The sequence below is a fragment of the Cucurbita maxima genome, unplaced genomic scaffold, assembly GCF_002738345.1.
Source record: "Cucurbita maxima cultivar Rimu unplaced genomic scaffold, Cmax_1.0 Cma_Scf00004, whole genome shotgun sequence".
NCBI lineage: Eukaryota > Viridiplantae > Streptophyta > Magnoliopsida > Cucurbitales > Cucurbitaceae > Cucurbita > Cucurbita maxima.
This window is the reverse complement of record NW_019272020.1, coordinates 1,767,376-1,792,464: the sequence shown is the minus strand read 5'-3', so window position 1 is coordinate 1,792,464 and position 25,089 is coordinate 1,767,376. Positions and strand designations below refer to the sequence as shown.

General features: G+C 34.2%; 6 protein-coding genes across 13 annotated transcripts; 3 read left to right on the top strand and 3 right to left on the bottom strand.

Moving 5' to 3' along the window:
- Positions 1-5,728: 5,728 nt before the first annotated feature.
- Positions 5,729-6,681, top strand: LOC111478384 (NDR1/HIN1-like protein 1). Its single transcript, XM_023122605.1, has one exon. It carries the CDS (start codon positions 5,866-5,868, stop codon positions 6,490-6,492), a length of 627 nt encoding a protein of 208 aa, XP_022978373.1. The 5' UTR covers positions 5,729-5,865; the 3' UTR covers positions 6,493-6,681.
- A 1,490-nt stretch (positions 6,682-8,171) lies between these two features.
- LOC111478813 (probable aspartyl protease At4g16563) lies at positions 8,172-9,741 on the bottom strand. The gene has a single exon (XM_023123289.1). It carries the CDS (start codon positions 9,611-9,613, stop codon positions 8,219-8,221), a length of 1,395 nt encoding a protein of 464 aa, XP_022979057.1. The 5' UTR covers positions 9,614-9,741; the 3' UTR covers positions 8,172-8,218.
- A 2,391-nt stretch (positions 9,742-12,132) lies between these two features.
- On the bottom strand, positions 12,133-13,121 carry LOC111478818 (NDR1/HIN1-like protein 3). The gene has a single exon (XM_023123304.1). The coding sequence runs from the start codon at positions 13,008-13,010 to the stop codon at positions 12,270-12,272; it is 741 nt and encodes a 246-aa protein (XP_022979072.1). The 5' UTR covers positions 13,011-13,121; the 3' UTR covers positions 12,133-12,269.
- A 655-nt stretch (positions 13,122-13,776) lies between these two features.
- Positions 13,777-16,418, bottom strand: LOC111478815 (putative S-adenosyl-L-methionine-dependent methyltransferase MMAR_0539). Its single transcript, XM_023123299.1, has 7 exons — positions 15,950-16,418; positions 15,621-15,766; positions 15,423-15,543; positions 15,008-15,132; positions 14,576-14,704; positions 14,304-14,474; positions 13,777-14,111 (listed from the first exon to the last, which is right to left on the bottom strand). The coding sequence occupies exons 1-7, from the start codon at positions 16,137-16,139 to the stop codon at positions 14,040-14,042; spliced, it is 954 nt and encodes a 317-aa protein (XP_022979067.1). The 5' UTR covers positions 16,140-16,418; the 3' UTR covers positions 13,777-14,039.
- Positions 16,419-16,800: 382 nt separating this feature from the next.
- Positions 16,801-22,669, top strand: LOC111478814 (transcription factor E2FA-like). Of its 8 annotated transcripts, none has more exons than XM_023123291.1 (16): positions 16,801-17,156; positions 18,924-19,116; positions 19,351-19,404; positions 19,513-19,598; positions 19,670-19,758; positions 19,884-19,938; positions 20,123-20,175; positions 20,253-20,303; positions 20,396-20,444; positions 20,831-20,896; positions 21,000-21,076; positions 21,281-21,512; positions 21,808-21,874; positions 21,995-22,115; positions 22,192-22,336; positions 22,418-22,669. In XM_023123291.1, exons 1-15 carry the CDS (start codon positions 16,986-16,988, stop codon positions 22,205-22,207), a joined length of 1,380 nt encoding a protein of 459 aa, XP_022979059.1. In that variant the 5' UTR covers positions 16,801-16,985; the 3' UTR covers positions 22,208-22,336; positions 22,418-22,669. The 8 variants fall into 8 exon arrangements, with proteins under 8 accessions (XP_022979059.1, XP_022979060.1, XP_022979065.1 ...); XM_023123292.1 differs by having other exon boundaries at positions 19,348-19,404; positions 21,998-22,115; XM_023123297.1 differs by having other exon boundaries at positions 19,348-19,404; positions 22,204-22,336.
- A 1,579-nt stretch (positions 22,670-24,248) lies between these two features.
- LOC111478820 lies at positions 24,249-25,057 on the top strand. Its single transcript, XM_023123307.1, has one exon. It carries the CDS (start codon positions 24,335-24,337, stop codon positions 24,812-24,814), a length of 480 nt encoding a protein of 159 aa, XP_022979075.1. The 5' UTR covers positions 24,249-24,334; the 3' UTR covers positions 24,815-25,057.
- The last annotated feature ends 32 nt before the right edge of the window (positions 25,058-25,089 follow it).

The window sequence follows — 25,089 nt, the reverse complement described above, 5'->3', positions numbered from 1 at the left end:
TGAGCTTGGCTACTCTTTCTTCATTTTTCTTTAGATTTCTTGTAATAAAGGGACAAAAACTTAACAAAATTTATAAATATGGCTGAAGTTAACGAAAGACTTTTTCATCAAATTAAGTAGGATATGATTCATCTCCCTCTCGGCTATTTAGTGGTTTCTATCCAATATACTTGGTGATTTCCAATCCTTGATATTGTAGTAGTAATAGTAGTATACGATGCTCTCCTCCACACTTTCCCTTATAAACAAACTTTCCAAACTGCCCACCGGAACCTTTCCTCTCCTTTTCCTTCCTTCTCACTTCTGAGACCTGAGCACACTTTTTACATCTATTAGGTAGGTGAACAAGACCTTTTCTTTGGTGCCTACGAGTAAGAATTAAGCGACGCCGAATGCGTTATATAGATTTTTTTCTCTCCTCGTAGTCTTCATTTGCCTCATGAAAGATTAATATGATTGCCAAAGAACCATTAAAATCACACGAGGATGCCGAGGCTTATACTTTGGTGCACCTTGAGCAACTAAAGATATGCCAAGGTAAGCCATCTGATAGGTTATATGGATTTTCCTTAAACTTCAAAGATCGAAAGTACAGAAGGCAAGCCTTTTGATCATTCAAATGGCTTCCTTCTGGCACACTCAATTGTTGGAGGTACATGAGGGAAGTAATTTTCTGTCATCAATCATGGAGGCCTGTTGACTATATTTGTTCATTTCATTCCGTAGGCTTCAACTTTACATCGTTGAATGCCCCTCCCCCAATTTGGATAATTAGTACAATTTATCCTAGAAGTTGCTAAGCTTGGAGAGATTAAAGTGTCATGAACATGTTGATGGTTTCCTTAGAACATCAGGAATATTAAGTAGAAGCCTGTTATGCTATTAGAATGGCCTCTGGTTGCTGAGGAAAATCTTCGTTAGTATTTTCGTCCCCGTCAGCATCGACATCTAAAACCTTGAAAATTAGTAATGTCACTCTTCGAGCTAAAATACTACAATAATTGCGAAGGGAAAACATCTGAATTATAAAGCCAAATCATTTGATGATCTAAGTTTTGCCTTAGGTCTTATTTTTCTGTTGAGGTGGCTTAATTTGTTTATAGATGGGTTATGTTAATTTCTGATAGGAAGTCATATTCATGGTCAAATGGAACATAAACTAATAGATTTTGTTCTATCGTATCTGAATTTATCTATTTTTCTTTTACATATTTTGAGTAGGAGTGTTCATTATCCAGTTGAGTTGAAATATTTTTTAGATTCAACTCTATTGCTCCAATTCAACCCAACCTGATTGTGTTGCTCGAATTATTTATGTCATTTATTCAAATTTTTGTTTGTGCAAAATATCCCCCGTTTATTTTCTAACATTGAATCAAAATTTGGCCATTCTATTTAAATATATATTTTAAAAAATTATGTTCTAAAGAACTTGAGAATAAATTATTGAAAAATCACCTAAGGCTATCCGAAGGGATTGATTCTATTCACAAAAGAACCTGAACCATAACCTTTTTTGCTCCTTCCCGCTTTTCTTTTATTCCCTTCTTGAACTAACTGTAAAGACTCAACTCTCAATTCTTTCTCTTTAACTCCTTGTTACCAGAGAGTTATCGACCAACACGAAATAATTGAAATCTTATCTTCAATCAATTCCTTCGCTTAGGATTTCATAAGCAGTTCAATGAAAGAATAGGAAAATAAAAGGCAATGGAATTGTGAGATTGTAAGTAACTAATTTAGTCAAAGTAGCAAATAGACAGTGTTAATCATTCATTTAGTAAGCCCCTTCATCCTAAGCCTAGTGCTAAAGCCGTATTGCACCTAACTACGAAAGTCTCCCAGCGGAAAGAAGACCAATAAGGTGGGATCAGAAGGCTCAGTCCCTCAAAGAGCAAAATAAGTCACCAACCACCCAAGTAGATATCAGATATGCAAATCATGAAAGATTCATTTATTCATTTGACTGAACTAATGAACCTTCACCTATCTATTCTTTCATTCAATCCGGAACCTGAACGGGAACTTGAACCGAATAAATATATGCATATATAAGTGTATTCATTTGTTTTATTATTATTATTATTATTTTGCCATTTTCTTGCTTGGAATTATCACATATGAGAACTTCCAAACCCTAAAAACTTTCTCCGAGCGCATGACAAACAAGGTACGTGCTTTACACGCATCTCAAAAGAAGACAAACGCCGGCCTTATCACTTCATCAACTAGAGAATTTCTACCAAATTTATGGTTACCTTAATTAAAAAAAAAATATATATGTGATTCAATTTGTAATTTTTGAACTAAAAAAAAGATTAATTATAATTATTTAACTGAAATGGTCCATTACATTTAAATTCTCTAATTTAATATTTAAATGTTATATATATTCTATTATTATCCACGTTATTGAAATTGAATCAATACAATTACCTTATCTAAAAATGGTCACCAAATTATTATTTTTTAAAATATAAAATAGGTTTAAAAATTTGCTAAAAGGTAGGACGAACTCATCTATATTTTTTTTAAAGATTTTATGCATTAAAAATATATATATGTATTATATATTAAAAAAAAACTCCTTGAAAAAGGTAGAAATAGAAGAAGAGAACGAGGAATAATGGGGAATCGAGGAAGATAGTGTAGGGTTGTTTAGGAGAACAAAAAAAAAAAAAAAAAAAAAAAAAAAAAAAAAAAAAAAAGGAAATTAATTAAACCACAAATTGAAACACCTTAAGGCCCTACGGTCAATCCTATCTTCAATCCCAATAATTCTATTGCTCCTTTCCCACATGCCTCTCTTCCTTTTTTTTCCCACCATATAATATTTTATTTAAATTAATTCCCAATTTGTTCTATTCAAATGTTTTATTTATGTGTATATATATATATATATATGTATGAGAAAAGACAAGAAGAGAGAGGGGATAGTCATTTAACTTTAGATTTTTTATTTTTTTGAAAATTTTATATCTAATAAAATTTTTAACATTAATATATATATATATATATATATTATCAAAATTTAGTGAGTAAATTTTTCCAATAGAAAAAATACCATTGACCTAAAATTTAATGAAAAAATATTTAGCAATAAAGACAATATAAGATTCTTCTCAAGGATTGACGACAAAAATGTCGGAAATGTCAAAAAAAAAATCGAACATTTCAACTATACATGTATACACATTATTTTATGTACTTATTTTCGATTACGTTCAAATAAAACTGAGCTACTTATTCGAACGGATTTTCTTTCGAATTTCAGTCAAAATTCTAAGAAAAAGAAAGATGCTTAATTAGATAAAAGAAATATTTTTAATTAGTCATATTCATCTAAAAACGGACAATAATAAATTAAGTTAAGTGTCATAGTTTTAAAAAAAAATGTTATAAATTATCTAATTATATGTATAAGAAAGTGATACAATTATCGTTATAATTAGAAAAAATAGGTTGAAAATGATCTGATTACTATATCTATAAGAAAGCGATTTGATATTAAAAATAATAGTTTAAGGTGACCTGACAAAAAGATTCCTAAAATAAATTTAAAAATAATAAAAATGTCAAAATTTCACTCTAGGTTAACTTTAAATTTTTTTAAAACGATATTCATAAATATAAAATTAGCAATAATATATTTTTATATTACGTTTTATGGTATAAGAAAAATAAATAATTAAAAGAAATAAATCAATAAATCGAAGGGTTATAAAAAATCAGTAGCGAAAGCCTTTTGTGTGGTAAAAGCATGTGAGCTTTTTGTTGAAAGAAGAAAATGAAAGCACTCGATTAGCTTTAATACGTGAAATCCTGAAATTACCCATTTGCCCCTGCAGACTTAAACCCGACTAATCCGAACTATCAAACTCAAACCATAAAAATTGGAGTCAACCTCGTTCATTCGAAAATAGAGGTACAACTCAATCTAATCATAATTTTATATTACGATAAAAAAAATAAAAAAATATTTAACAGTGACCCGTAAATGTTTAATATTTGAAATTTACTAGATTTTAGTTATTAAGGTAAATATGTATTTTAAAAAAAACAACTCCATAACTTAACTCAATTGGGTTCAGTTGGGTCGAATTGTGAACTCTACTCAATTTGTTCGGATCACCGACCTAACTTAACCAACACGGTCCCTATTTACAGCGGTCGGCTTTGGCGGCTCGGGGTGTGGGGCTTGAATATTCTCCAATAACTCAAATGTGGAAAGGAAAACCGCCATTTTGAAATTAGCTTGGAACCTTCCTTTGCACGTTATCCCCACATTTTCTCTTTCCTTTAAATAATAATATTAATAAAAGACGACTTTCCCTCTTTCTATGGTGACACAAAATTTTATTACAATTTTACCCTTTTGTATCTAATTAGATACATATTTTTTTGTTCTGTGTACTTCTTCAAAATTTCTTTATCGGGAGGGATCTATACAAAACATCGTCATTATACGTATAATTTTTTTAATTATATTATATGTATTTTTTAAACGTTCATCAAATGAGATCGACGAACCATTGTTCTTTTTATACCATGATTAAATAGAAATTTTAGTATGGAAAAATAGACCTGTGTTTTAGAAAAAATAATAATACGGCGAATGTTATTTTTATAATATGCGTAATTTAAAAAATTATCGAAAACTATATAATTATTTAATAACACTTGGAATTTCTTCATTTTATTATTGGAAATAAAAAAAATTAAAAAGAAATGATTATCCAATAACCTAAAAAGTAATTAAAAAATAATGACAAAAAAGGAATAATTTTGAAAGAGAAAAAAAAAAGTGAGTCATCAAACACACAAAAAGGCAACAAAACTCTTCAATAATTAAATGTTGCCTTTTTTTTTTTTTTTTTTTTTTTTTTTTTTTTTTTTTTTTTTTTTTTTTTTTTTTTTTTTTTTTTTGTCTTGTCTTCACAAACTAATTATTATTGAAGCGTAAAATAAATTATTTCCAACTACTATAGTACCCTGATATTCATTTTCTTTATTATTAATTTTTTAAAGCTTTATTTTTATTTTTTATTTTTTAATTGTTGTCTTATTCTTATACATACAAATTAAATTCTTTTTCATTAATGGAAAATAATTTTTATTTCGTTCTTTCAAAATATTTTTATTCGATTTTTTTAGTTATATAAATACATCCAAATAATATGAGTGGGTGTGAGTGAGACTAGAGGCGAGAATATGGACGAAAAATATAATATTCGTCACGGACCCAATTTAGCTAATAAAGAGAAATCTTTTCCCAGTCTCTTCTTACGAAAACGAGAGCCAGAATATAACCTCTGTCAATAACCCAATTTAGTTAGATAAATCTCTCTCCACATACTTTCTCGTTCTCCATTTAAATCAAATTTTTTTGCCCTTTTCGAAATGGGTCATTATGCACCCCGACTGTGAGATCCCAGATCAATTAGAGAGGAGAACGAGTGTCTGGAAAAACACTAGGTCACGAAGGGTGTTTGGGAATAAAACATTATCTACAAGGATGTGTGAAAATCTCTGTAGAGGAACCCCGAAAATAAAATTCCAAATAAGACATGCTAGTGGTGAGCTTGAGCTGTTACACCGACTCTACCAAAATACCTTAATAGGTTAAGAATACTCTAACTTAAATTTAATAATTTATGGTAAGTTATGCTTTAAAATATTATTATATATTTATATCACAAATTTGTGGTCCATAAATAACACTTCAAATCATCATTTTCCCAACCAATCTCCACTACTGATGAGATAGAGAGTTGAAGAACGACTTCAAAACCGCCTTCTTCTCTCTCCCTCTTCAACAGATTCTGATCCACCGGCACCGGCAACGGCAACGGCACCGTCGACAATATGGTTAAGGAATGCGCTCACCACAGCAAAAAACGCCCAAAACTAATCCGGAAAATCTACGCCGGAGTCCTAATCTTCCTCTTCCTTGTCCTTCTCACGATCCTCTTAATTTGGGCCATTCTTCAGCCGACAAAGCCCAAATTCATCATCCAAGACGCCACCGTCTTCCTCTTCAACGTCACCGCCGCTAATTTTATCTCCTCCAGTATCCAAGTCACCATCTCCTCCCGGAACCCTAACGACAAGATCGGAATCTACTACGACCGCCTCGATGTCTACGCCGTCTACCGGAACCAACAGATCACTCTCCGTACCGTCATTCAACCTAACTATCAAGGCCACAACGACATCAACATCTGGTCACCGTTCGTCGTCGGTAACGCCGTTCCGATCTCTCCCTACAACGGCGCCGCTCTCAATCAAGACCAGGCCGTCGGCACCGTCTTGTTGTCCATCAAAATCGACGGTCGCGTCCGATTCAAGGTCGGCACCTTCATCTCCGGCCGCTACCATCTCAACGTCGACTGTCCGGCGGCTATCATGTTCGGAAATCCAACCGCCGGTATTATAGTCGGTAATAACGTCGTTAAATACCAGCTGGTACGGCCGTGCAGCGTCAGTGTTTAAGCTCCCGTTATTGCCGTCAGAATTCTTGCTCTCCGTTTTCTCTCTCCTTAACGTCGTTAGTTTTCTATATTCTCTGTCCTTTTTTTCAATTTAAGACGATACGTCAGGATAAAGGTCTGTGAATTGTAAATTTTTCCAAATAATAAAAATGAAAAATGAAAAAAATAAAAATAAAAATTATTACGTGAATTTGTAAAGAGAGCAAAAATTTAGAGGTCGGTGGCAATTGTGTAATTTTCTATTACATTTGTATTTAATATTTCTAATGAAAATTTAATATAATGTTTAGAGATTATGCATATCTTCTCCCCATTGCCATTTTGCTTGAGCTTTGGACATTGCCACGTCATTTTCATTTCATTAACTTATTTTTTTTTTATTTTTAGCCCCCACTTTCCAATTGTACCCCTCTTTTTTTTCTTCATTATAATTTCGGTCCATTTGCGATTTTCACAAAAATTATAAAAATTTCGAGATTGAATCTCTAAAAAAATCGAGTTATGCTCCCGACCCTTATAAAGAAAATGAGTTATCTGGTGATGACTAAGTTAAAAAGCATGTCCGATTGTTAAATCCCGAGCAGCCTCAATAAGGTATATAAAAATCTTCTTGAAAGTTCGGGCCAAACCCCATCCATAAGCCAACTACAAAGTATAATTTTTTAAAAAATAAATATTTAAAAAAAAAAAACAAAACAAAATTGAATAATTGGGGGATGGTTTTAGGTGGGGTGGGTTGATTTTGGATGCATATGGTAATGGGAGAAAATGGGCAAATGAAAAATGACAATTTCCTTACCTAACAATAATTGAATTAACAAAAATACCTTTTTTCTTTTTTTTCTTTTTTTTTTTTTTTTGCTTTTATTTGTCTCCACTTAATTATATTTATTTTAATTTATTTGAATGAAAAAATTATTTATGAGGTAATTGAGTCAATCCAAAGCTTCCACATGCCCTCACCAACTTACCCTCCATTTTATAAGCATTTTGGTTTAAAGTATAAGCTAACATGTGATGTCTTTTCTAACCAACTAATTAAAAATGTAGCTAATCTTTCTACCTAATAAATAATTAATCATTTTTTTTTATTAATTAAGTTTCGAGATTGAGTTGACATTATATTCAATTACATTAAATAAATATTGTTTGTTAATACAATGGTGTCGATTCATATTTCAATTTAACGTTAAACAGTATTTTTAAAATGAGGTGCAAAATTAATCGATATTTTATATAATTTAGTAAAAAAAAGTAAAAATTTAATAAAATTTTCAAACCTAAACCATCTATTAACCCAACCCAACCTAATCATATATTTATTGGGTTGAGTCAGGTTATTTGGACTATTTATAAAAATAAAAAACTAATTAGTAAAATATATATTTACTTTTTCTTTAAACATTTAATTACATTTATAACACATTTGTGAAAATCTACTTTCCAAATAATAAAAAATAAGAGAATAAATAATAAAAAATAATTATGTAATTAAATAAAAATAAAATAAATATATTTATGCGTATACACCAATTTAATAGTCACAAACACACACACACATATATATATATATATTTTTTTTTTAATTTTTTTTTTTTTTATTTTCACATACATACATATTTAACCGAATACCGCCAGGTGGGAGTATATAAACTAGTTTTTACCTTTTACCCCTCGGTATATTCTTTTTTATTATTATTATTTTTTTACCGCAATTATATTCATGATCAATTTCCGGTGCATCTCTGCTTCCGAAATCCGATTCTCTCCTTCGCCAAATCATACTGCACCAAAACATTCTGCTGCTGAAACGCCCCGAATATAATCGCCGGCCCACCGCCGCCGCCGAGGAAGTTTACATCCGTTATCATCGTTAAGCACACCACGCCGGTATCCGTCACCAACGCCAAGTAATTCGCCGGCGGCAAAGCCAGCGTCGCTCCGCCTTTAAATTTCAAAATCAGTTCCGGAAACTCCACTGATTCCTCCTTGGATATATCGAAGCACGGCCTCAAACCGGACTCTGCTTCAACGCCCTTAGCTCGGGGATATTTCACCAGTTGTTTCTCCAACTCTTCCGCTACGGCTTCGAAAATTGGTTTATCTAGAAACGTGAACGTCGAACCGGAATCGATGATCGCACCGCCGTTTCCAGCGGAGTTTGGCACGAGGTATTTGTACGGGAACTTCACCGGCTTTCTGCCGATGAGGATTCTCCGAAGAGTAAGGTAATAGTACTCTCGAAATGCGGCGTTGGATCCTGATGGATTTTCTCGGAACGGTGCGTAGATGAGACTGTTAGTCTTCGAATCGCCGGATTCCGGACTGGAGTCTAGTACGAGAGGGCTACTCACTGGCGAGTCGTCGAACTGGCGTGGAACAAGGCAATGGGAGAATCGTTTCAGTCCCATTTGCGAGGGCAACGATTCGGGACCGCGGCCGAATCCAGCAATGCCGGCTGGTTGATGAACGGACAAGACGGAACAACCGACGAGAAAATCCGGAACTCGTTTCTCGGGGAAATCGAGCGTTTCAGAGAGGAGGAACCCGGCAGTTGCGCCAGAGCCGTATTGAATGCCATATCCAGGACAAGTATCGGAGCATTTTCGCGATCTAGGGCTACAACTTCTACACGAGGACTTCAAATTAGGGCCAAAAATCCAAGAACATTTTCGATTTCGACAACCAATAATCCTCGCAGAGGAAGATAATTTGGGGATGAATTTCGGAATCGTTGCAGCATCGACATTGGGAAACGAACAATTGGAACAGCGGTAACCGGCAGTACATGGGAACCAGACGAGACTACTTCCAGTATCGAAAACTAAGGATAAACTCTGCGGTGGAGTTCCGAAGGCGAGAGAGATTGAATAAGCTCCATAGCTACGAGGGAACAGAGCAACATTCTGAATGGAAGTATTTGATTTAGTTTTTGGGGTCTTGAGGTGTTGAGCTCTGGCGAGGGAAGCAGAGACAAGATGCTTGATGTTTTTCCATGGATGAGTAAGTGGAAGCGAAGGGAAGGCAGTGAGGGGGAGTGTAACGGTGATGCTGGAGGAAGAAGATGAAGCGGAAAGAAGAAGAACGATGGAAAGGAGAAATTGAATGGGAAAAAACTCCATGGATTTGATTTGATTTGATCTGATCTCTGCTCAGAAGAAGATGATTTGGGGGAAATGGAGCTTTTGATTTGCAGAGTTAATGGAGATGACAAGTTGCCACCGAGTCCAAACTGCATGCCACGTTATCATCTGCCTACGTCTATGCCCATCCCTGGTATGTTCAATTTTCCCATTGTTTATCGAATTGATTTTATAAACTTCAAATGGGTAAGATACACATATCATATATTATCATATATTAGGTTATAAAAGTCAAATATTCTTTGTCCTTACAAGTATGGTAGAGTTGGGTTAGATTGTAATCCTATTTTTAGGTTGGTTGGGTTGGAACTGACTCGAATTTTCTGTTTTTCGAAAATTGAACAAAACCCTAAACTTTAAAAAAAATATAATCCAACCCAAGGTTGGGTTGGTAGTCTAGGTTGATCGAGTCTCTGGTAATATGAACTCCTCTAATTATAATGCTACTATGGTATGATTTTATGTTAATTAAACCTCACATTTAGCATATTTGACGTATTTTATGGATTAAGAGGTTAGAAATTCAAATTTTTAGTTAAAAATTATGTAATATTCGAGGATAGAAAGATACCAATGCGTTTTTAGCCCATAACCCACCAAAGGGACCATATTTTCCTTCTTTTGTTTTTTTCATGAAGATTGTGAGGTGCACCTTTCGTGTAGCCTAAAAATAAGCAATGGAGCTGTATATCACATGGTAGTGGTTGTATAGCAAATGGGGAAGTGAGGAAAATGATGAAACGTTTAATTATTACCATTTAGATTAATGTTTGGTTTTTATCCCAATAAGGGGTTTGATTCTTTTTCACAAACTTTCAAAATTTTGATTTTAGTCCTTCCATTGTTTTCTTTGTCATTTTGGTCCTTCTTTCCTAATGGAATAGACATTACTAGCAACTCAATTGCACAAGTGTTAGTGTATGTATAGTTTGTTCCACTTGATAAGATTTCTAAGATTGAGTGACGCCTATGCCATTCAAGGGAAATGATTCATACGAATGTGGATTAACTATAACTATCCAAATTTTACTGTGGAATTTTGTCACACGTGATAGTGTTTTACTGTATCAACGGTTTTCTTGTTTTTGAATATTACTGAGATAGGCTTTTCCCCAATACTATGATCAGTGGAGGAATAATACCCAAATTTGAGAGGGCGACGATCGAGATAAGCAAACTTGGAGGAATCCTTTACTTGTATCATAAACTTGTGTGTTGTTAACTTGAATGTAATTCATTGACTTAGGTATGCACTTTTTACTAAAGGTCAAAAGAGAAGATTTTCTCATTTACACAGGGTTGAACTTCGGAAAAAAAAAATGATTTCATATTAGGACATGGGAGATTTGTTAACTGTGTCAAGTTATGTTGAGGTTGTGATAATTATTAAGGTTAAGAGGTGAACTTAAGTATGACTCAATTGGTTAAGACATATTTTGAAGGAGGTGATTGAAAAAGATGACAGAAGCCTTTTTGGAATGTATGCAAGTGTGGCAAGTATAAGATCAAAATAGTTTCGTTCACCAAACTTATTAGGTTGTCTAAGCGCTATGTATAATCTCAACTTCTATGTGAATGACCGTAATTTTAATTTAGGTAACACATATATAGTTAAATTACAAGTTTAGATTCATAAAATTTCTAGTTGTATCAGTTAGGTGTCATGGTTGCATTGTTTTAAGGTGTGTTATGTCAAAATCATGCCTACACCTATCAATGCTAAAATGATTCATAATGGGCTATAAGAGATATGATTAGGTGTCAATTTTCCTACTCAGTTTATATAGTATCAAAGTCATAGTTGTTGTTTATTCGGTTTTAACCGTTCCGTCATATGTTAATAAAATTCACCTTTCATACAACTGACTTATTTACTGAATTAGAATAAATGTCTCACAATTGTTGTCCTAGCATAATTCCAAGAGTACATTTGTAACACTATATACCTAAACTTTAAAAATATCTTAGAAAGTTTTGAAATTTTAATATTAGGCAAATAAGTTTCTAAATATTCAATTTTATTCCGATAAGCTAGTAGATTAATTAATCCCATAAAATTGAATATATATTTTTATAAAAAAAAAAATGTGAAAGGGATATATATATACACTAAAATGGATTTAAAAAATTCAATTATTATTTATTACGTTTTTTATTCCTAAGCTTTTAGATAGTTTCTATTTAGTCCCTCAAATGGTTACATTTTATTTTTATTTTTGACTTTCGAAAATTGAATTTCAATTTGGTCCTTAATTTAAAAATGTATTAAAAATAGCCTTTCAAAAGGAAAGCCGTTCGCATCGTGCCGTTGAATAAACAATTTGAAATAAAAAGGAAAATTAAACCAAATCCCGCGTCATGGTGGGACCCACTTACCACCATGCTTCCTATCAAATCGCGTAGCGTACAATAAAGCTGTCTCTCTCTCTCTCTCTCTCTCTACAGTTTTTTGAAAAGTAAATTTCAATTTCAAACACAAATGCAGCTGAATTTCAACCTTGAATTTAAAAACAAAAAAAAAATTGAATTAATAAAAATTCAGTAAAAACAGATGCGAATCAAGAACTAATAATTACAGCAGATCAATCCGGAAAAGAGAAAGCAAAGAAGATGGCAGATAATTGAGATCTAACGATTACAAGTCATAGCTGCACTTGGTGGTTTCGAACACGCCATTTGAAGAAGAAGAAGAAGAAGAAGAAGAAGTACCATTGGATGTTAAAGGCACCTTCAATGGACAGTTTATCTTCGGTTTATAGTGCCCAAATTTCACAAAGCCGAACTTGAATCTGATCCTCAAGTTTAGCTTCACATCAATCTTGAAAATCCCCGAGCTCTTCTCAGAATTAAACGACGAAATTCCATCCGTCCCTAGAAGAATCATATGCTGTCCGACGAACGTAGGGCTGAGTAAACTGGTGTTCTTGTGCCCCTGGTAAAACCGGCTCAAATTCACCGTACTGAACCGCTGAGATTCGTAGAAGGCGCTAACCTCGACGTCGTCGTAATAGATCCCGATCCTCCGATTCGGATTTCTGGCGGTGATATTCAAAGCCAGATTGTAGTGGAGGTTATTATTAGCAGTGGAGAAATTGAACTGCGTAAGAGAAGCATCGACGGCATGGAATTGGAGGAGATTCGGACGGAAGATCAACCACAAGAGGAACACAACAATGCCAACGACGATGACGACGGTGATGATGATTTGACAGATGAGATTGACGATACAACCGCAGCAGCAGTTGAAGAGGCAGCCGAGACAACCGCAGCAGCCGCATCCTCCGTCGCCGCGAGAGGGGCGGTGGTAGGACTTGGAGGGGGGAGGAATGGAAGGGCCGTAGAAGGCTCCGTTGAGATGAGGCTGCCCATTGGCCATTGTAGAAGAGAGAGAGAGAGAGAGAGGGAGATTGAGTGTGGTTTGAAGGGATGAGGGGGAAAGGGGGAAATTTGGGGATTTATAAAAAATTAGGGTTTGACAGAATCTGAACGTACAACAACACTCTAACCTTCCTTCCTTGAAACCTTATAGGTCACCAACACATCTCTCTCAATCTCTATCCTAAATTCTCAAACATTTGTACCTTTTAGATAGTTTTGTATAAACAAATATAAACATATTTTTCTAACCCATTCAAATATTTTTAATAATTTAACCTTTAAACTTTTAATATGACTTTAAAACTTTGAGATTATGAAATTTTGAATGTTTGAGTTTAGAAATTATTTTAAATTCAAAATTTCAAGACTAAACTTGGTAAGTTTTTGGAGCAGATTGTGAAAGGATCTTCGTTTAGAGGTGTAATAATTTTTTATCTTTTCAATTGTTGTGTAAATCTTTTAAAAATGTTTAATTAGTTTTAAACTAATTATGTAGAATTCAACACTTTTTAAAACTAAAAAACTTATTAGACAAATTTAAGAGTTCATAGAATACACTTGTAATCGTTGACTTTTTTTGAGTTCTTAAATTGACTAATTATACCTCGAAAATAAAAAAAATTTGCAATGACATCCTTGTTTAATAGGCTAATTAATTCTTTAATGGATGATTGTCTTATTATGGGGCTATGTAGAGCTAATGAAGCATGTCGCCATTTGTTTCTAAATTTCATTATTTTGATTAAATAGTTGTTGTACTATACGAGTGTAACTATAACGTCACACATTACACCTTCTTACAATTTTTAAACATGATGAATTAGATTGTCCATTCGAGCACAACTTAGTGAATAATAAAGAACCATTGACCATTCCAAAGGTGGTCGATGATTCGACTTCCCACCCTCCCACTAGTTGAACTCAAGAAAAAAAAAAAAAAAACTTTGAAATCAGATTGCCTTATTCATTTTCAGAGCTAAGGAGCAAAAATGAAAGAACAAAAAAGATGCTACCTTTATGAACAAAATCATAGTTCTTCAAATCCTTCTTCATCTCCTTCATTCTCAATCCTCTCGAATTCCTTCCTCCAAATTTCCATCTGAAGAAAATAATCATATATCATATATCTATGCAAACTCAAAGCATTAGCAACTATAAGTTAAAGCAAATAAGTCAAACACTACTTCTTTTAGAATTAATCCAAAGAGAATAACATCACAATGAAACTAGAGTTCTTAGCATGTTGACAGGAACTACACAGAAAAGAGGCAGCAGGAGCAAAATATTCTACCTCGTAATCCGAAAATCGCAATTGTTCTGCAACAAATGGAGTATTCTTATAGGGTTCCAATGTCAATTCCTTGCCTAACGTCCTCGCAAATTCCTCGAGGACGATCGTTTCCACCCGAAAACCATTGCTCATAAAAATTTTGTCCATCCACTTCATTGTACTTGTACTAGACTGTAATAGGAATCATACAAATGGCAGCATGTTTAGAGAGGCAGAGAAGCAATTGAAAGACAGAAAAATGTTCCTCACTCAATGCAACTAAACAAACTAACCCTGGACTTAATTTCAGCTTCAGCCAACCAAGAAGGTAATTCACCCAAGAAATAGCTTCCTTTCATAGCCAAACTGCTAACAATGAACAGAACATCTTCAAAATCCACCAAAGTCTTAATGGGAAGTCCCTGAAATACAATAAGAAAATAAAAACTAAGCACTTTTACTATTGCTACTCTACACAAAACTTCATTTCTTTCATCCATTGAATAAGAGTGTTCATTAGGGGTGTACATTCAACCCGACAACTCAAACTAATCCAACCCAAATTATAGAGGTTGGGTTGGGTTGGATTAGAATTTTGGGTTGGGTTGAGTTCATTTTTCTGAACCCGAACTAATTCAGTTCGGTATCGGGTTCATAGGACAAAAACTTAGGGTTGACCTGAACCGAAGAACAATTTATAAGATATATTAAGAACTGTTCATCACCTGCATCACCCATATACTCGGTTGATCTCCTCGAAAACCTCTATTGAAGATTTCTAGCGGTATATTTGGGGACTCCAATGGGACATGGCAGAAAAAGTTGCCTCTTGGGATCTTGGCTCCACTGCCTAATCATTTTCAAGAACATTTAAATCATATTCTATAATGGCTTCATAAGCCTTATAGCTGCAGTGAATTTCATGAACATGCTGCTTGCCTAATCAATTTTATGAACATCAGATCAAGTTCATGAACCTTGCAGCTTATAGCAATTAATGATTACAACAGATATTCATAACTGAAATAGTTAAATGGTAAACAAATTGGATATCTCATAAATTAAGTTCAATGTAAGGCTCAAGTTAGCAGCAATTAAAAGACAAAGATCTGTTTATGTAAAAACTTAGATAGAACAAACCTTGCAGATCTCGAGCCGCTCTTCTAAAAACATTGTCTGGAGATATGTCGAATATTGTTGTTGACATGGGCCAACGAAGCCTATATGGTCTAGTATCCATTCCATCCGTTAGCAACACAACCTACACATGTTAGAGAAATGTTAAGAAACTGATAATTGTTAAGTTCTAACTTATTTCTTATAATTATTTGCTAATACCTGCTTAACTCCATTAATATGATTGACTTGTTCAATCAACTTATCATCTAAGAACTTTGTTGCAACACAATAGTGGTGAGACTTTTGCTTGATTTGAGGATTATGAGCAACCCAGCAGCCAGCATATTCATCAACAAAAAGGGGCTCTGCATACATATAATCCATATAAAATCAAGTTCTAAGCACGTTAAAACAATTCATAAATTGTTTCATTTGCTCTGCTACACAACACTCCTCTGATTCTAAACTCCCTGCCTACTACTCACTAAGTGCACATCAGTTGTTCGACGAAATGTCTCCCCGAAATAATAGATGGAAACTGAACATACCCGGTTGGCGGGATTCCATGAACCGGAGAGACGCAGCTTCTTTAGCACTGAGGAACAAAGGGTCGTCGTCTTCACAGAGATGTGCTCTGAGAATCCCAACTCGGTTCTTGGTCCGCAGCGATGGCGAGCGAAGTACCACAGTCCACGGCGAAAGCATGTTTGCTCTGGGGAAGCTCCCCGTGAAAGCCATGGGTGAATCAGTGATGATGGATTTAAAGACACACCGATGCAAGAATCACTTCATGCTCGTCGACTGTGCGGCCATTTCTCTCTAATAATTACTCGAAAGCTCCAAAAACCAACGCAAATGGAGCCACGGTTGAAGAACGAAGAAATTAATACTCGGCTATGGCTCAAACTGTTCGAACCTCATCTCAATTTCTTCCGTAACTGCAAATCTTCATTTTCAATCAGTTCTCAGTTGTGAAATTTCTATACCAAAGAGAGAGGGAAATGCCGGTAAAGGAAAGGAACCGCTCTTTCTAATTTTTTTAAATTATAAAAAATACCCCTAAACTATCATTAATTCTAATTACACTCTCAATTTTGAAATATTTCATTAAATCTTTGTTGAATTTTTTTCAAAATAACCCTACATATTTTTGTCCACAAATTCATATATTTTTTGGTTATAAACTCAAACATGACTTATAAGTTAATGATTATAATTTTGAATTTATTATTTAAAAGAGAGAAAATTTTATCTATAATTTAATTTAGAAAAAAAAAAAAAAAGGAAGAAAAAAGAAAAAGTCATGTGGGGTTCTTATGCAATATGGAAGGATTTCAGGGGCCAAAATACAAATAATTTAAAAAAAAAAGTACTTTTGTTCCGCTACTCTTCCCTCCACATCCATCTAAACAAATTTCCCTCCTCCCATCTAAAAGCTACCAAATGCTATTCCTCAAATCTTCACCTTTAGTTCCACTCTGATCATAGAACCCTATTCCTCTTCTTCCTCGGCTTTTCATCCCATCTTCCATCTTCCATCTGCAAATCCTCTGTATTCGTTTTCTCTTGGCCTTTGGATCCTCCATGCGTGGCGGCTCTCGATCTCCGTACAGGTCGGAGCCACTGCCCCTCTCACAAACTGCTCAGATCCTGCCGCCTCTTAAGCATCAGCAAGCTTTCGAGTCGAATAAGCCGGTGCTTGCTTTTTCCAATTCTTTTGATCAAGAACCTGATTCCATCGCTGTTAAACCTCTCGTGAGTGCTGCAATTTGTTTATTGACTTGTCTCTATTCTGCATTGCTGCATAATTTGCTATTTTCTTCCTTGTCACTTGTTGCTTTCAAACCGTATATGGATTCATGTACCATTGCACGTTCGTCGTCTCTGCTTGTATGTTTTAAATTATACTTTTATGAAGCCCTCAAGGTGAGTCGATTCGTGTATTAGTCTCAGTCTAAGCTGTTTGAAACTGGAATGTTTTCCTCATCATGGTCAATCATTGTGTACGTGTTTTTCTGTGGAAGTAATTCATAGTGGGGCTTTCCAAACGTTGTTGAAGAAGCCTTTCTCACTTCTTATCAAAGAACATTTGAAGTTAGATGTCTGTGTCTTCAACTCCTGTTGCTTGTTATAAGAACTAATTATTTATGTTTTACACCTTAAGCATCATTAGAGAATTTGTCTCACATGCTGTAGATAGTTTAGATATTAAGGCATTCCAACAATATTTTATGTCCTAGCAACATCTAGCGTTCCTTAGATTTCAACTCTTTCTCTTGTGTTCTTTCTTCCTTAGGTTTGCCTCCTGGGGCAGTCCTAGGAAGATTGTGTTTTGGACCCCACGATCTAAAGAATTAGAGGAAGCTTTCGTAATGGATGAAGTTTTATGTATCTAGGCTTGAGAGGAGTAAGGCATACATTAATCCTGTTTGACACGGTGAACATTCCCACTTACTTTATCTCCCTCTTCAATTACCAAGTAAAGTGAGCTACCTACACATTTCTGAAGGGATGGGTTTCAATGATCGTTATCACTCGGCAAATTAGAAAGGTAGTTTATTTGTCCCTTGAAGGATGGAAACTTGGTATAACCCCGTATAGGGAACAGGCAGTTCTAGTGAATAGAATGCTTCTCTCCTTGCTAAATGCTCTTTAGAGATTTTAATTAGAAAGAAAACAGATCATTAAATGGAAAATTATCTCTTGTAAATATGCAGTGATCCTTCTGGATGGCATATTATTGGTAAATGCTCTTGTTCCTTGGCTAATAACCCTTGCATATTCATAGCTAGGTGCCCTTTGCTTGCTCCTCAAAGTTTGATGTGGAAGTGGAAACGGTTGGGTTTTGGGATGCCACTTGATTTGGTGATCAGAATGTATGTGTTTCTTTTTGGAGATTGTATGCACTGGCTTCTTGTAATCTTTCTAATACTAGAAGTTTCTGAAATGCTGTTGAAAATGGGTTGAATTTATATTTTCGATGCAATCTCAATGACAAGGGGGTGATTGAGTGGATTTGTTTTAGCTCTTGACTCGGCTCCTCAATGCCGTGATTCTAGGGATTGCAGGATTTGCTACATTTTGATTCCACTTATAACTTCTGCCAGATCCCACTTTCTGAATTCACAACTACATGGAACCTTTATAAAAGTGATTTCTACAGATCCATTTGGAGGGGAAAATACTTAAAAGTGTTAAATTCTTTTGTTTTTTTTGTTTTTTTTTTTTTTTTGGTAGTACTCAATAGTCATTCTACAAAAGGCTTAAGTTTTGTGGTCTACCCCGTGAGGCCCATTATGAGAGTTTTAATTTATCCGGGAAGGATGCTCCTGTTGACCTTGTAAGCGTATAGTTACTGAGAACATGTATTCTGAACTGATCTCTTAGTTTCTATTTCAATTGCATATATTGTTCAATCCTTCTTTGCTGTGTTTGAAAATTATCTTCTAATATTCTACTTGCTTCTAATATTCTACTTGCTTCTAAATTCTAATATTGTCGACCCCTTGATGTTTTTTTCAGAAACCAAAGCAGACAGATGTTATGTATACCAACGTGGTTGAATCAAATGACTGCATTCATGATCAGGGATTTTCTAAAGATTCTCTAAGTTCTGTTCAGACGCCCGTATCTGCAAAAGGAGGAAGGATGTACAATAAGTCAAAAACTTCAAGGAGAATGACATCTGGGACTCAAACACCTATCTCAGACACTAGTGAGAAATTTTATATGGTTTTAATATTCTTAGGTTGAAAGTCGTAGCTGTTAACTTTTTTTTTATATGATATTGTTGCTGAAAATTAATTGGTCAATATTTTGAATCCTGTTTTGTTTGTGGGGTGTTATGGGGTATGGACTTTTTAATGGAATTTCTGAATTTTAATAGTATAATCCTTTGATGAGTATTAAAACAGCATGAATAATATTAATTAGTTTTCTCTTATAGCAGCCATTTATTCTCCTCTTACTCCAGCTGGAAACTGTCGATATGACAGTTCTTTAGGTAACTTTGCAGTTCTTGCCAATTTAATATTATTCATTCAGTCCAAGCTACCTCGATGCATGGATTCTTGTCACATCAATGGTGTTTGAAAGTATCTGAAACTTTTAGGTCTTCTGACAAAAAAATTCATCAATTTAATTAAGCAAGCAAGGGATGGCATTCTTGACTTAAACAAAGCTGCAGAAACTTTGCAGGTAAAAATTTAAAATACATTGAACTTTGATTTTCTGTCTAGTGGTGACTAATATGTGTATACATCACACAGGTGCAGAAAAGGAGAATATATGACATAACAAATGTTTTGGAAGGCATAGGTCTCATAGAAAAGAAGCTGAAAAACATAATATATTGGAAGTAATGTACAATAGATGTGTTGGTTCAGTGTTTTTTTTTCCCTTTTCATTTCGTTTGTTAAATAGAAATATTGATAATAAATTGAAACAATGATTCATTTAGAAGTCTATTCAATATTTTCACAGGGGATTCAATACACAAGTTCCAGGAAATGTGGATAGTGATACTTCTATGTTGCAGGTTTGTTGTTTTGACTACTGTCTTTGGGCTTTAAAACTCTGGAATTTTTGTTTTTAAGAATTATTTTAAAGAAAGTTCTAGTTTTCGTTTGTACAACTATGTATTGAAATGTCCAATAATGTCTTTATCTTGAACCTATTCTGTGTAACAGTCGTAATTTGAGAGTGCACTTTGTATCCTGCAGGTGGATGTTGAAAACCTTTCTTTTGAAGAGCGTAGATTAAATGATAAGATAAGGTTGCATATTTATTCTGTCATTCATATCTATATCTTGAATAAAAAATGATAAACTCATGTCCATAATTATATTGCAGAACATTGCAGGAAAGACTGAGGAATCTGAGTGAAGACGAAAATCTCCAGAAGTAAAAGTTCTTTTCTGCTCCATTCTGTTCCATTTCCACTTAGTGCTATATGAATAAAATAACAACATTGCATATGTTTCCAATCATGATAGATGGCTCTTTGTGACAGAAGAAGACATTAAAAGCTTGCCTTGCTTTCAGGTGAACTTGTCATAAATACTTTATTTGAGCTCGAACATTACTTCTAATGTTAACATTTATTTATATCGTCCTAACGAACACAAACACTTCAGTTTAGCTAGCGTATCCATGTCTAACACGTGTTGGACACCTCGCACTAGCTGAACACGTATAGGACACTTGTTAGGGTCATACTTCTGAGACACTAGTTGTTTAAAGGCAAACTAGGTCCAACTTTGAGTTCTATCAAATTAATGTTTCTTAGTATAATGATGAGATGATGATCGGATGGAGCTTTAGCTATATATTAATATTTTTTACAGTAACTTTTATATGAAACCGTACACGTTTAGTTCATTATATGAAAACCTTGCTAAAACTTAAACTAGCCCTCCTTTTTTGAGCAGAATGAAACGCTGATAGCAATTAAAGCTCCTCATGGAACCACATTGGAAGTTCCTGATCCTGATGAAGTAATGAGCTTAAAGTTTTAAGAAAGCTATTTGTTATGCGCCATATCCTTTTTGGTCCCCTTTTCTGATAGCTGAAAGCACGTTCTTATTTTCATCATTCTAGGCTGTTGATTATCCACAGAGAAGATATAGGATAGTTCTTAGGAGTACGATGGGTCCTATCGATGTATATCTTGTCAGGTATCCTTTTCCCTACATCATTGTGTTATTCTCTTTAGAGGCTGATTCTTATAGATCACATTCCGTGAAGAGTTAATTAAATGATTATTCATATAATATCCATTTTTCTATATTTTCAGTTTTTCTTATTTAGTAACTGTAACCTTTCTTATGCAAACAAGAATTTAATTGTTTTTTCGTATTAAAATTCTCCTTGTTTCGTAGTCAATTTGAGGAAAAGTTTGAGGAGGTGAATGTGGTCAAGCCACCCAGGAACTTCCTACATGCTTCCAGTTCAGGATCAAACGAACATCTAGCAACAGAAGCCATTGGGGAGAGTAGTAGAGACGAAATAGAGCCTCAAGCTCACCTGTCCCAATACAGCAGTAGCAGTGATGTGAATGGTTCAAATGAGTTTCCTGGGGGAATGATGAAGATTATTCCTTCAGAATTTGATGTAAGCAATCATCCTTGTATAATATATTATTCACATTGACAAAAATGTCAAAAAGAGCATAGATAAATATGCCACGACATGCTTTTCTAGGGAATATAAAGAGAATAGATTGGGATACATGTCCTAAAATACACCTTGCTTATCTTCACTCGTCTTAACTCATTTCACTACAATGAATTACATGATATGTGTGTGTTCACATGCGTGATCTGTGCAAATGGCTTTGGTCGATCATTATTCATGAGATCAGATCATTGTTGATTGCTTTTTATATGCTCCTATTATTTGATTGCAGAATGATGCAGATTACTGGCTGTTATCAGATGCTGAAGTTAGCATTACAGATATGTGGAGAACAGATTGTATCCTTATTTAATACCACCATCTTGTTATTCATATTTTTTTATAATAAATTTCAGAAAAGGGAAAGAAACCATAGAAAGAACTGACGATAGAGTTGAATTCTTTCACTTTAGCTACAGCAGATATTGCATGGGATGAATCGCATATGGTTTCTCAGGACTTTTTGATATCCTCGCCAAGACCAGGAAGCCCACATTCGGAGACAGTCGAAGCACCATCTGATGTTAACTTAAGACAGAGGTGACAAAGGAACAGGTCTGACTTTAATTCATTAATTATCTGTTCCCATTCTCATTACTCAAGATGTGATTTATAGCCAAACAAACAGTTGAATTGTACTGGAACTCAAGCTCAACTGTTCAGTGTAATTTCTATAACCCAAGTAATAATGTACTGGGAAGATTTTCCAAGCATGGTATAGAATATAAATTGCGAGGACTAGTCATACGCGGTGTGCAGAGGTTCGTATTTACACATGCTTGTGCTTCTATCTCTTTCGACCTCTATTCTGTTTGATTTTTTATGAACTTGGATCATTTCAGGAAATAGAAACAAACTTTTGTAAGGTTGCAGATGGGCAGACGCATGTAAGATCGGTTTCCAGACATCATTAGGCCGCCAAGAGCTTCAATGCGTTGGTAAAACTTTTCATCTTCAGTTTCAAATCCATTTTAACAATAAAGGGGTTTGATTTGAGATATCTCTGATAAGGCGAAGAAATAGTTTGATTTAATTGAAATTTTGAGACAAAGTTTGTTGTTAACCAAGGATTATGGAAACCATAGATTACTATAGACCTCGGTACAGTCTATTTATTATTATCAAAAACTTCTTTGAATGTTTTGGTTAAAACACATTTTTCATGTTCGAAGTCACTCTCAAACAAGCCTTTCATCATTCAAAAATCAATTTAACGCCATATTTTACCTACAATTAAAATTGATTTTGATAGAATTGCTTTATTTCTAAACATGTAACACATTTTTTTACTAGGAGGAAAATTTAGAAGGTTTTATGTAAAATGGAAGAAAAATGGGAGGTTGAATACATATTTATTTGGTCAAATTTGATGGGTTTGATTCCACCTAAGATTTATTTCTGTAAAATCTTAGTATATAGTCTTCCTTCAACTTTATGTCATTGAAATCTTAGTATATTATTTAGTCTTTAACTTTATGTCATTGAAATCTTAGTATATTATATAGTTTTCAACTTTATTTCATTGAAATCTTAGTATATTATATAGTCTTCACTAACTTGGGTGGAGAACTGACTACGATGGGTCCAAATATTTCTGATTGGTCCGCGGTGGGTTTGGCTTTGGACCACCACAAACTTTTCATCTTTTTAAAATATTTTTGTAAATTTTAGTACATTCTCATCTATTTATTTATTTCTTCTAACATTAATTTTTATTTTTATTTTTATTTTTGTAAAATCTTTAAAATGAAAGAAAATTGATAAACTCCATCTTCATTTGGAGTTTATGAAAAACTTGCTTTACTCTCTAAAATAAATTAAAAAAAACTTAAATCTAGGTTTATTTTTGTTTCATTATTAATTTTTTTTTTATTAGAATCTATGTAAAACGAACCCACAATCAAAGTTGAGATTTAAAAAAAAACCCATAAATTTAAGAATCAAGATAAAATTTTTCTTTAAAGTTATGAACCCACAAATCATGAATTAATTAATAAGATTTTTTCTATTAAAAAAAAAATCGAAAATATAGTCATTTTGATAAAGTCTGTCTACCAACAAAATTAAACTTTTCAAAGTTATGGAACCCACAGGTCACTAATCAATAATAAGTTAACAATTATAATAATTTTGTTTTGTGTGGTTATCTAAGCCTCCTAACAATTTCGAACTTCTAATGAAAAAAATATATAAAATTAAAAGAATACCATATGGACATTATTTTACAAAATTTTATTTATTTATTTGTTTGGAGTACCAAAAATCAATTATTGGTAGAGGGAGGCAAGTCACCTTGTCTATCTAAATAAGAATATAAATTATTAAAAATGATTTAAATATTGTTGGGTCACGCTCAAAAATATTATGTTGTTTAGAAGTAACTTGCACATAATTCAATCGACATAAAACATCCTCCAAAGTTAAAATAGAATCTCTGGTCTATATATTCCTAAAGAGGGTTTCACTCCGATTTAAAGATATTTAAGAAATTATTAGACTATATTTAAAATAAGATATAATGATTTTCTTTTAAATATTTAAGAGTTTTTAAAAACAAAATTAAGAATATTTGTGAAATTTGTGGAATATTTTCAATAATTTAAAATTTAAAAAAATGAAAAGGAAAACACGTCAGAAAGAGACAAGTTTGCAAATAATTGCAAAGGCGAAGCCTCCGTGTTTTCTTTCGCCACAACGTTTTTCTTTTCCTCTGACTAAAACCGTAACCATCTTCTCTCTCTACACATTTTCGACGTTCTATGGCCAAATCCGCCGCACAGAAAACCTACCCACCGCCGTCGCCGTCGCCATCACCTGCTAATCTCTGCCGCAGAAGCTTGATTCCCTCCTCCGCCATGCCTCCGCAAAACGGCACCCTTTCCCCTGCTCCACCGCCGTCCCCGATTGACTTGAGGCTCCTCTCCAAGTCATCTTCTCAATCCTACACCTCCCTCAAGGACATCCTTCCCTCCTCCGCCGTCGCTGTCAACTCTCCCACCGCCGCGTCCCCCGCTAACTCCGGCTACGAAATCTTGATCCGCAACCGCCTCGTTAAGCAGGCCGCTTGGGCTTATCTCCAACCTATGTCCGCTTCTTCCTATTCCGCTGGCCCCAATCTTTTCCACCGTTTCTGGCTCCGATTCTCTACCGGCAATCCGATCTCCAGTTGTCTCGGATTCATCAGAGGCTGTATCATTCCGTCAATAATCCGAGTCTTTCGGTCCTGCATTTGCATATGACGGCGTCGTTTTCTCGGGATTTTGGATTGGCGTATTGACGACGACGACGACGACCTCTTCAGCCTCTGTAATTGACCTAAATCGATTCGATTTCGCTGTATAAATCGCTTTTATTTTCAATTTTCATGCACAAATTAGCAAAATCCAATCTCTAAGGAGAATTGATTTTCCAAATACATTCATAAAAATAGATACAGTTTCAACATTCGAATAAATTCGCAACATAGAATTCCATTTTCAATTAACTTCCCCTCTGAATTCGTTCCATTTTTCGT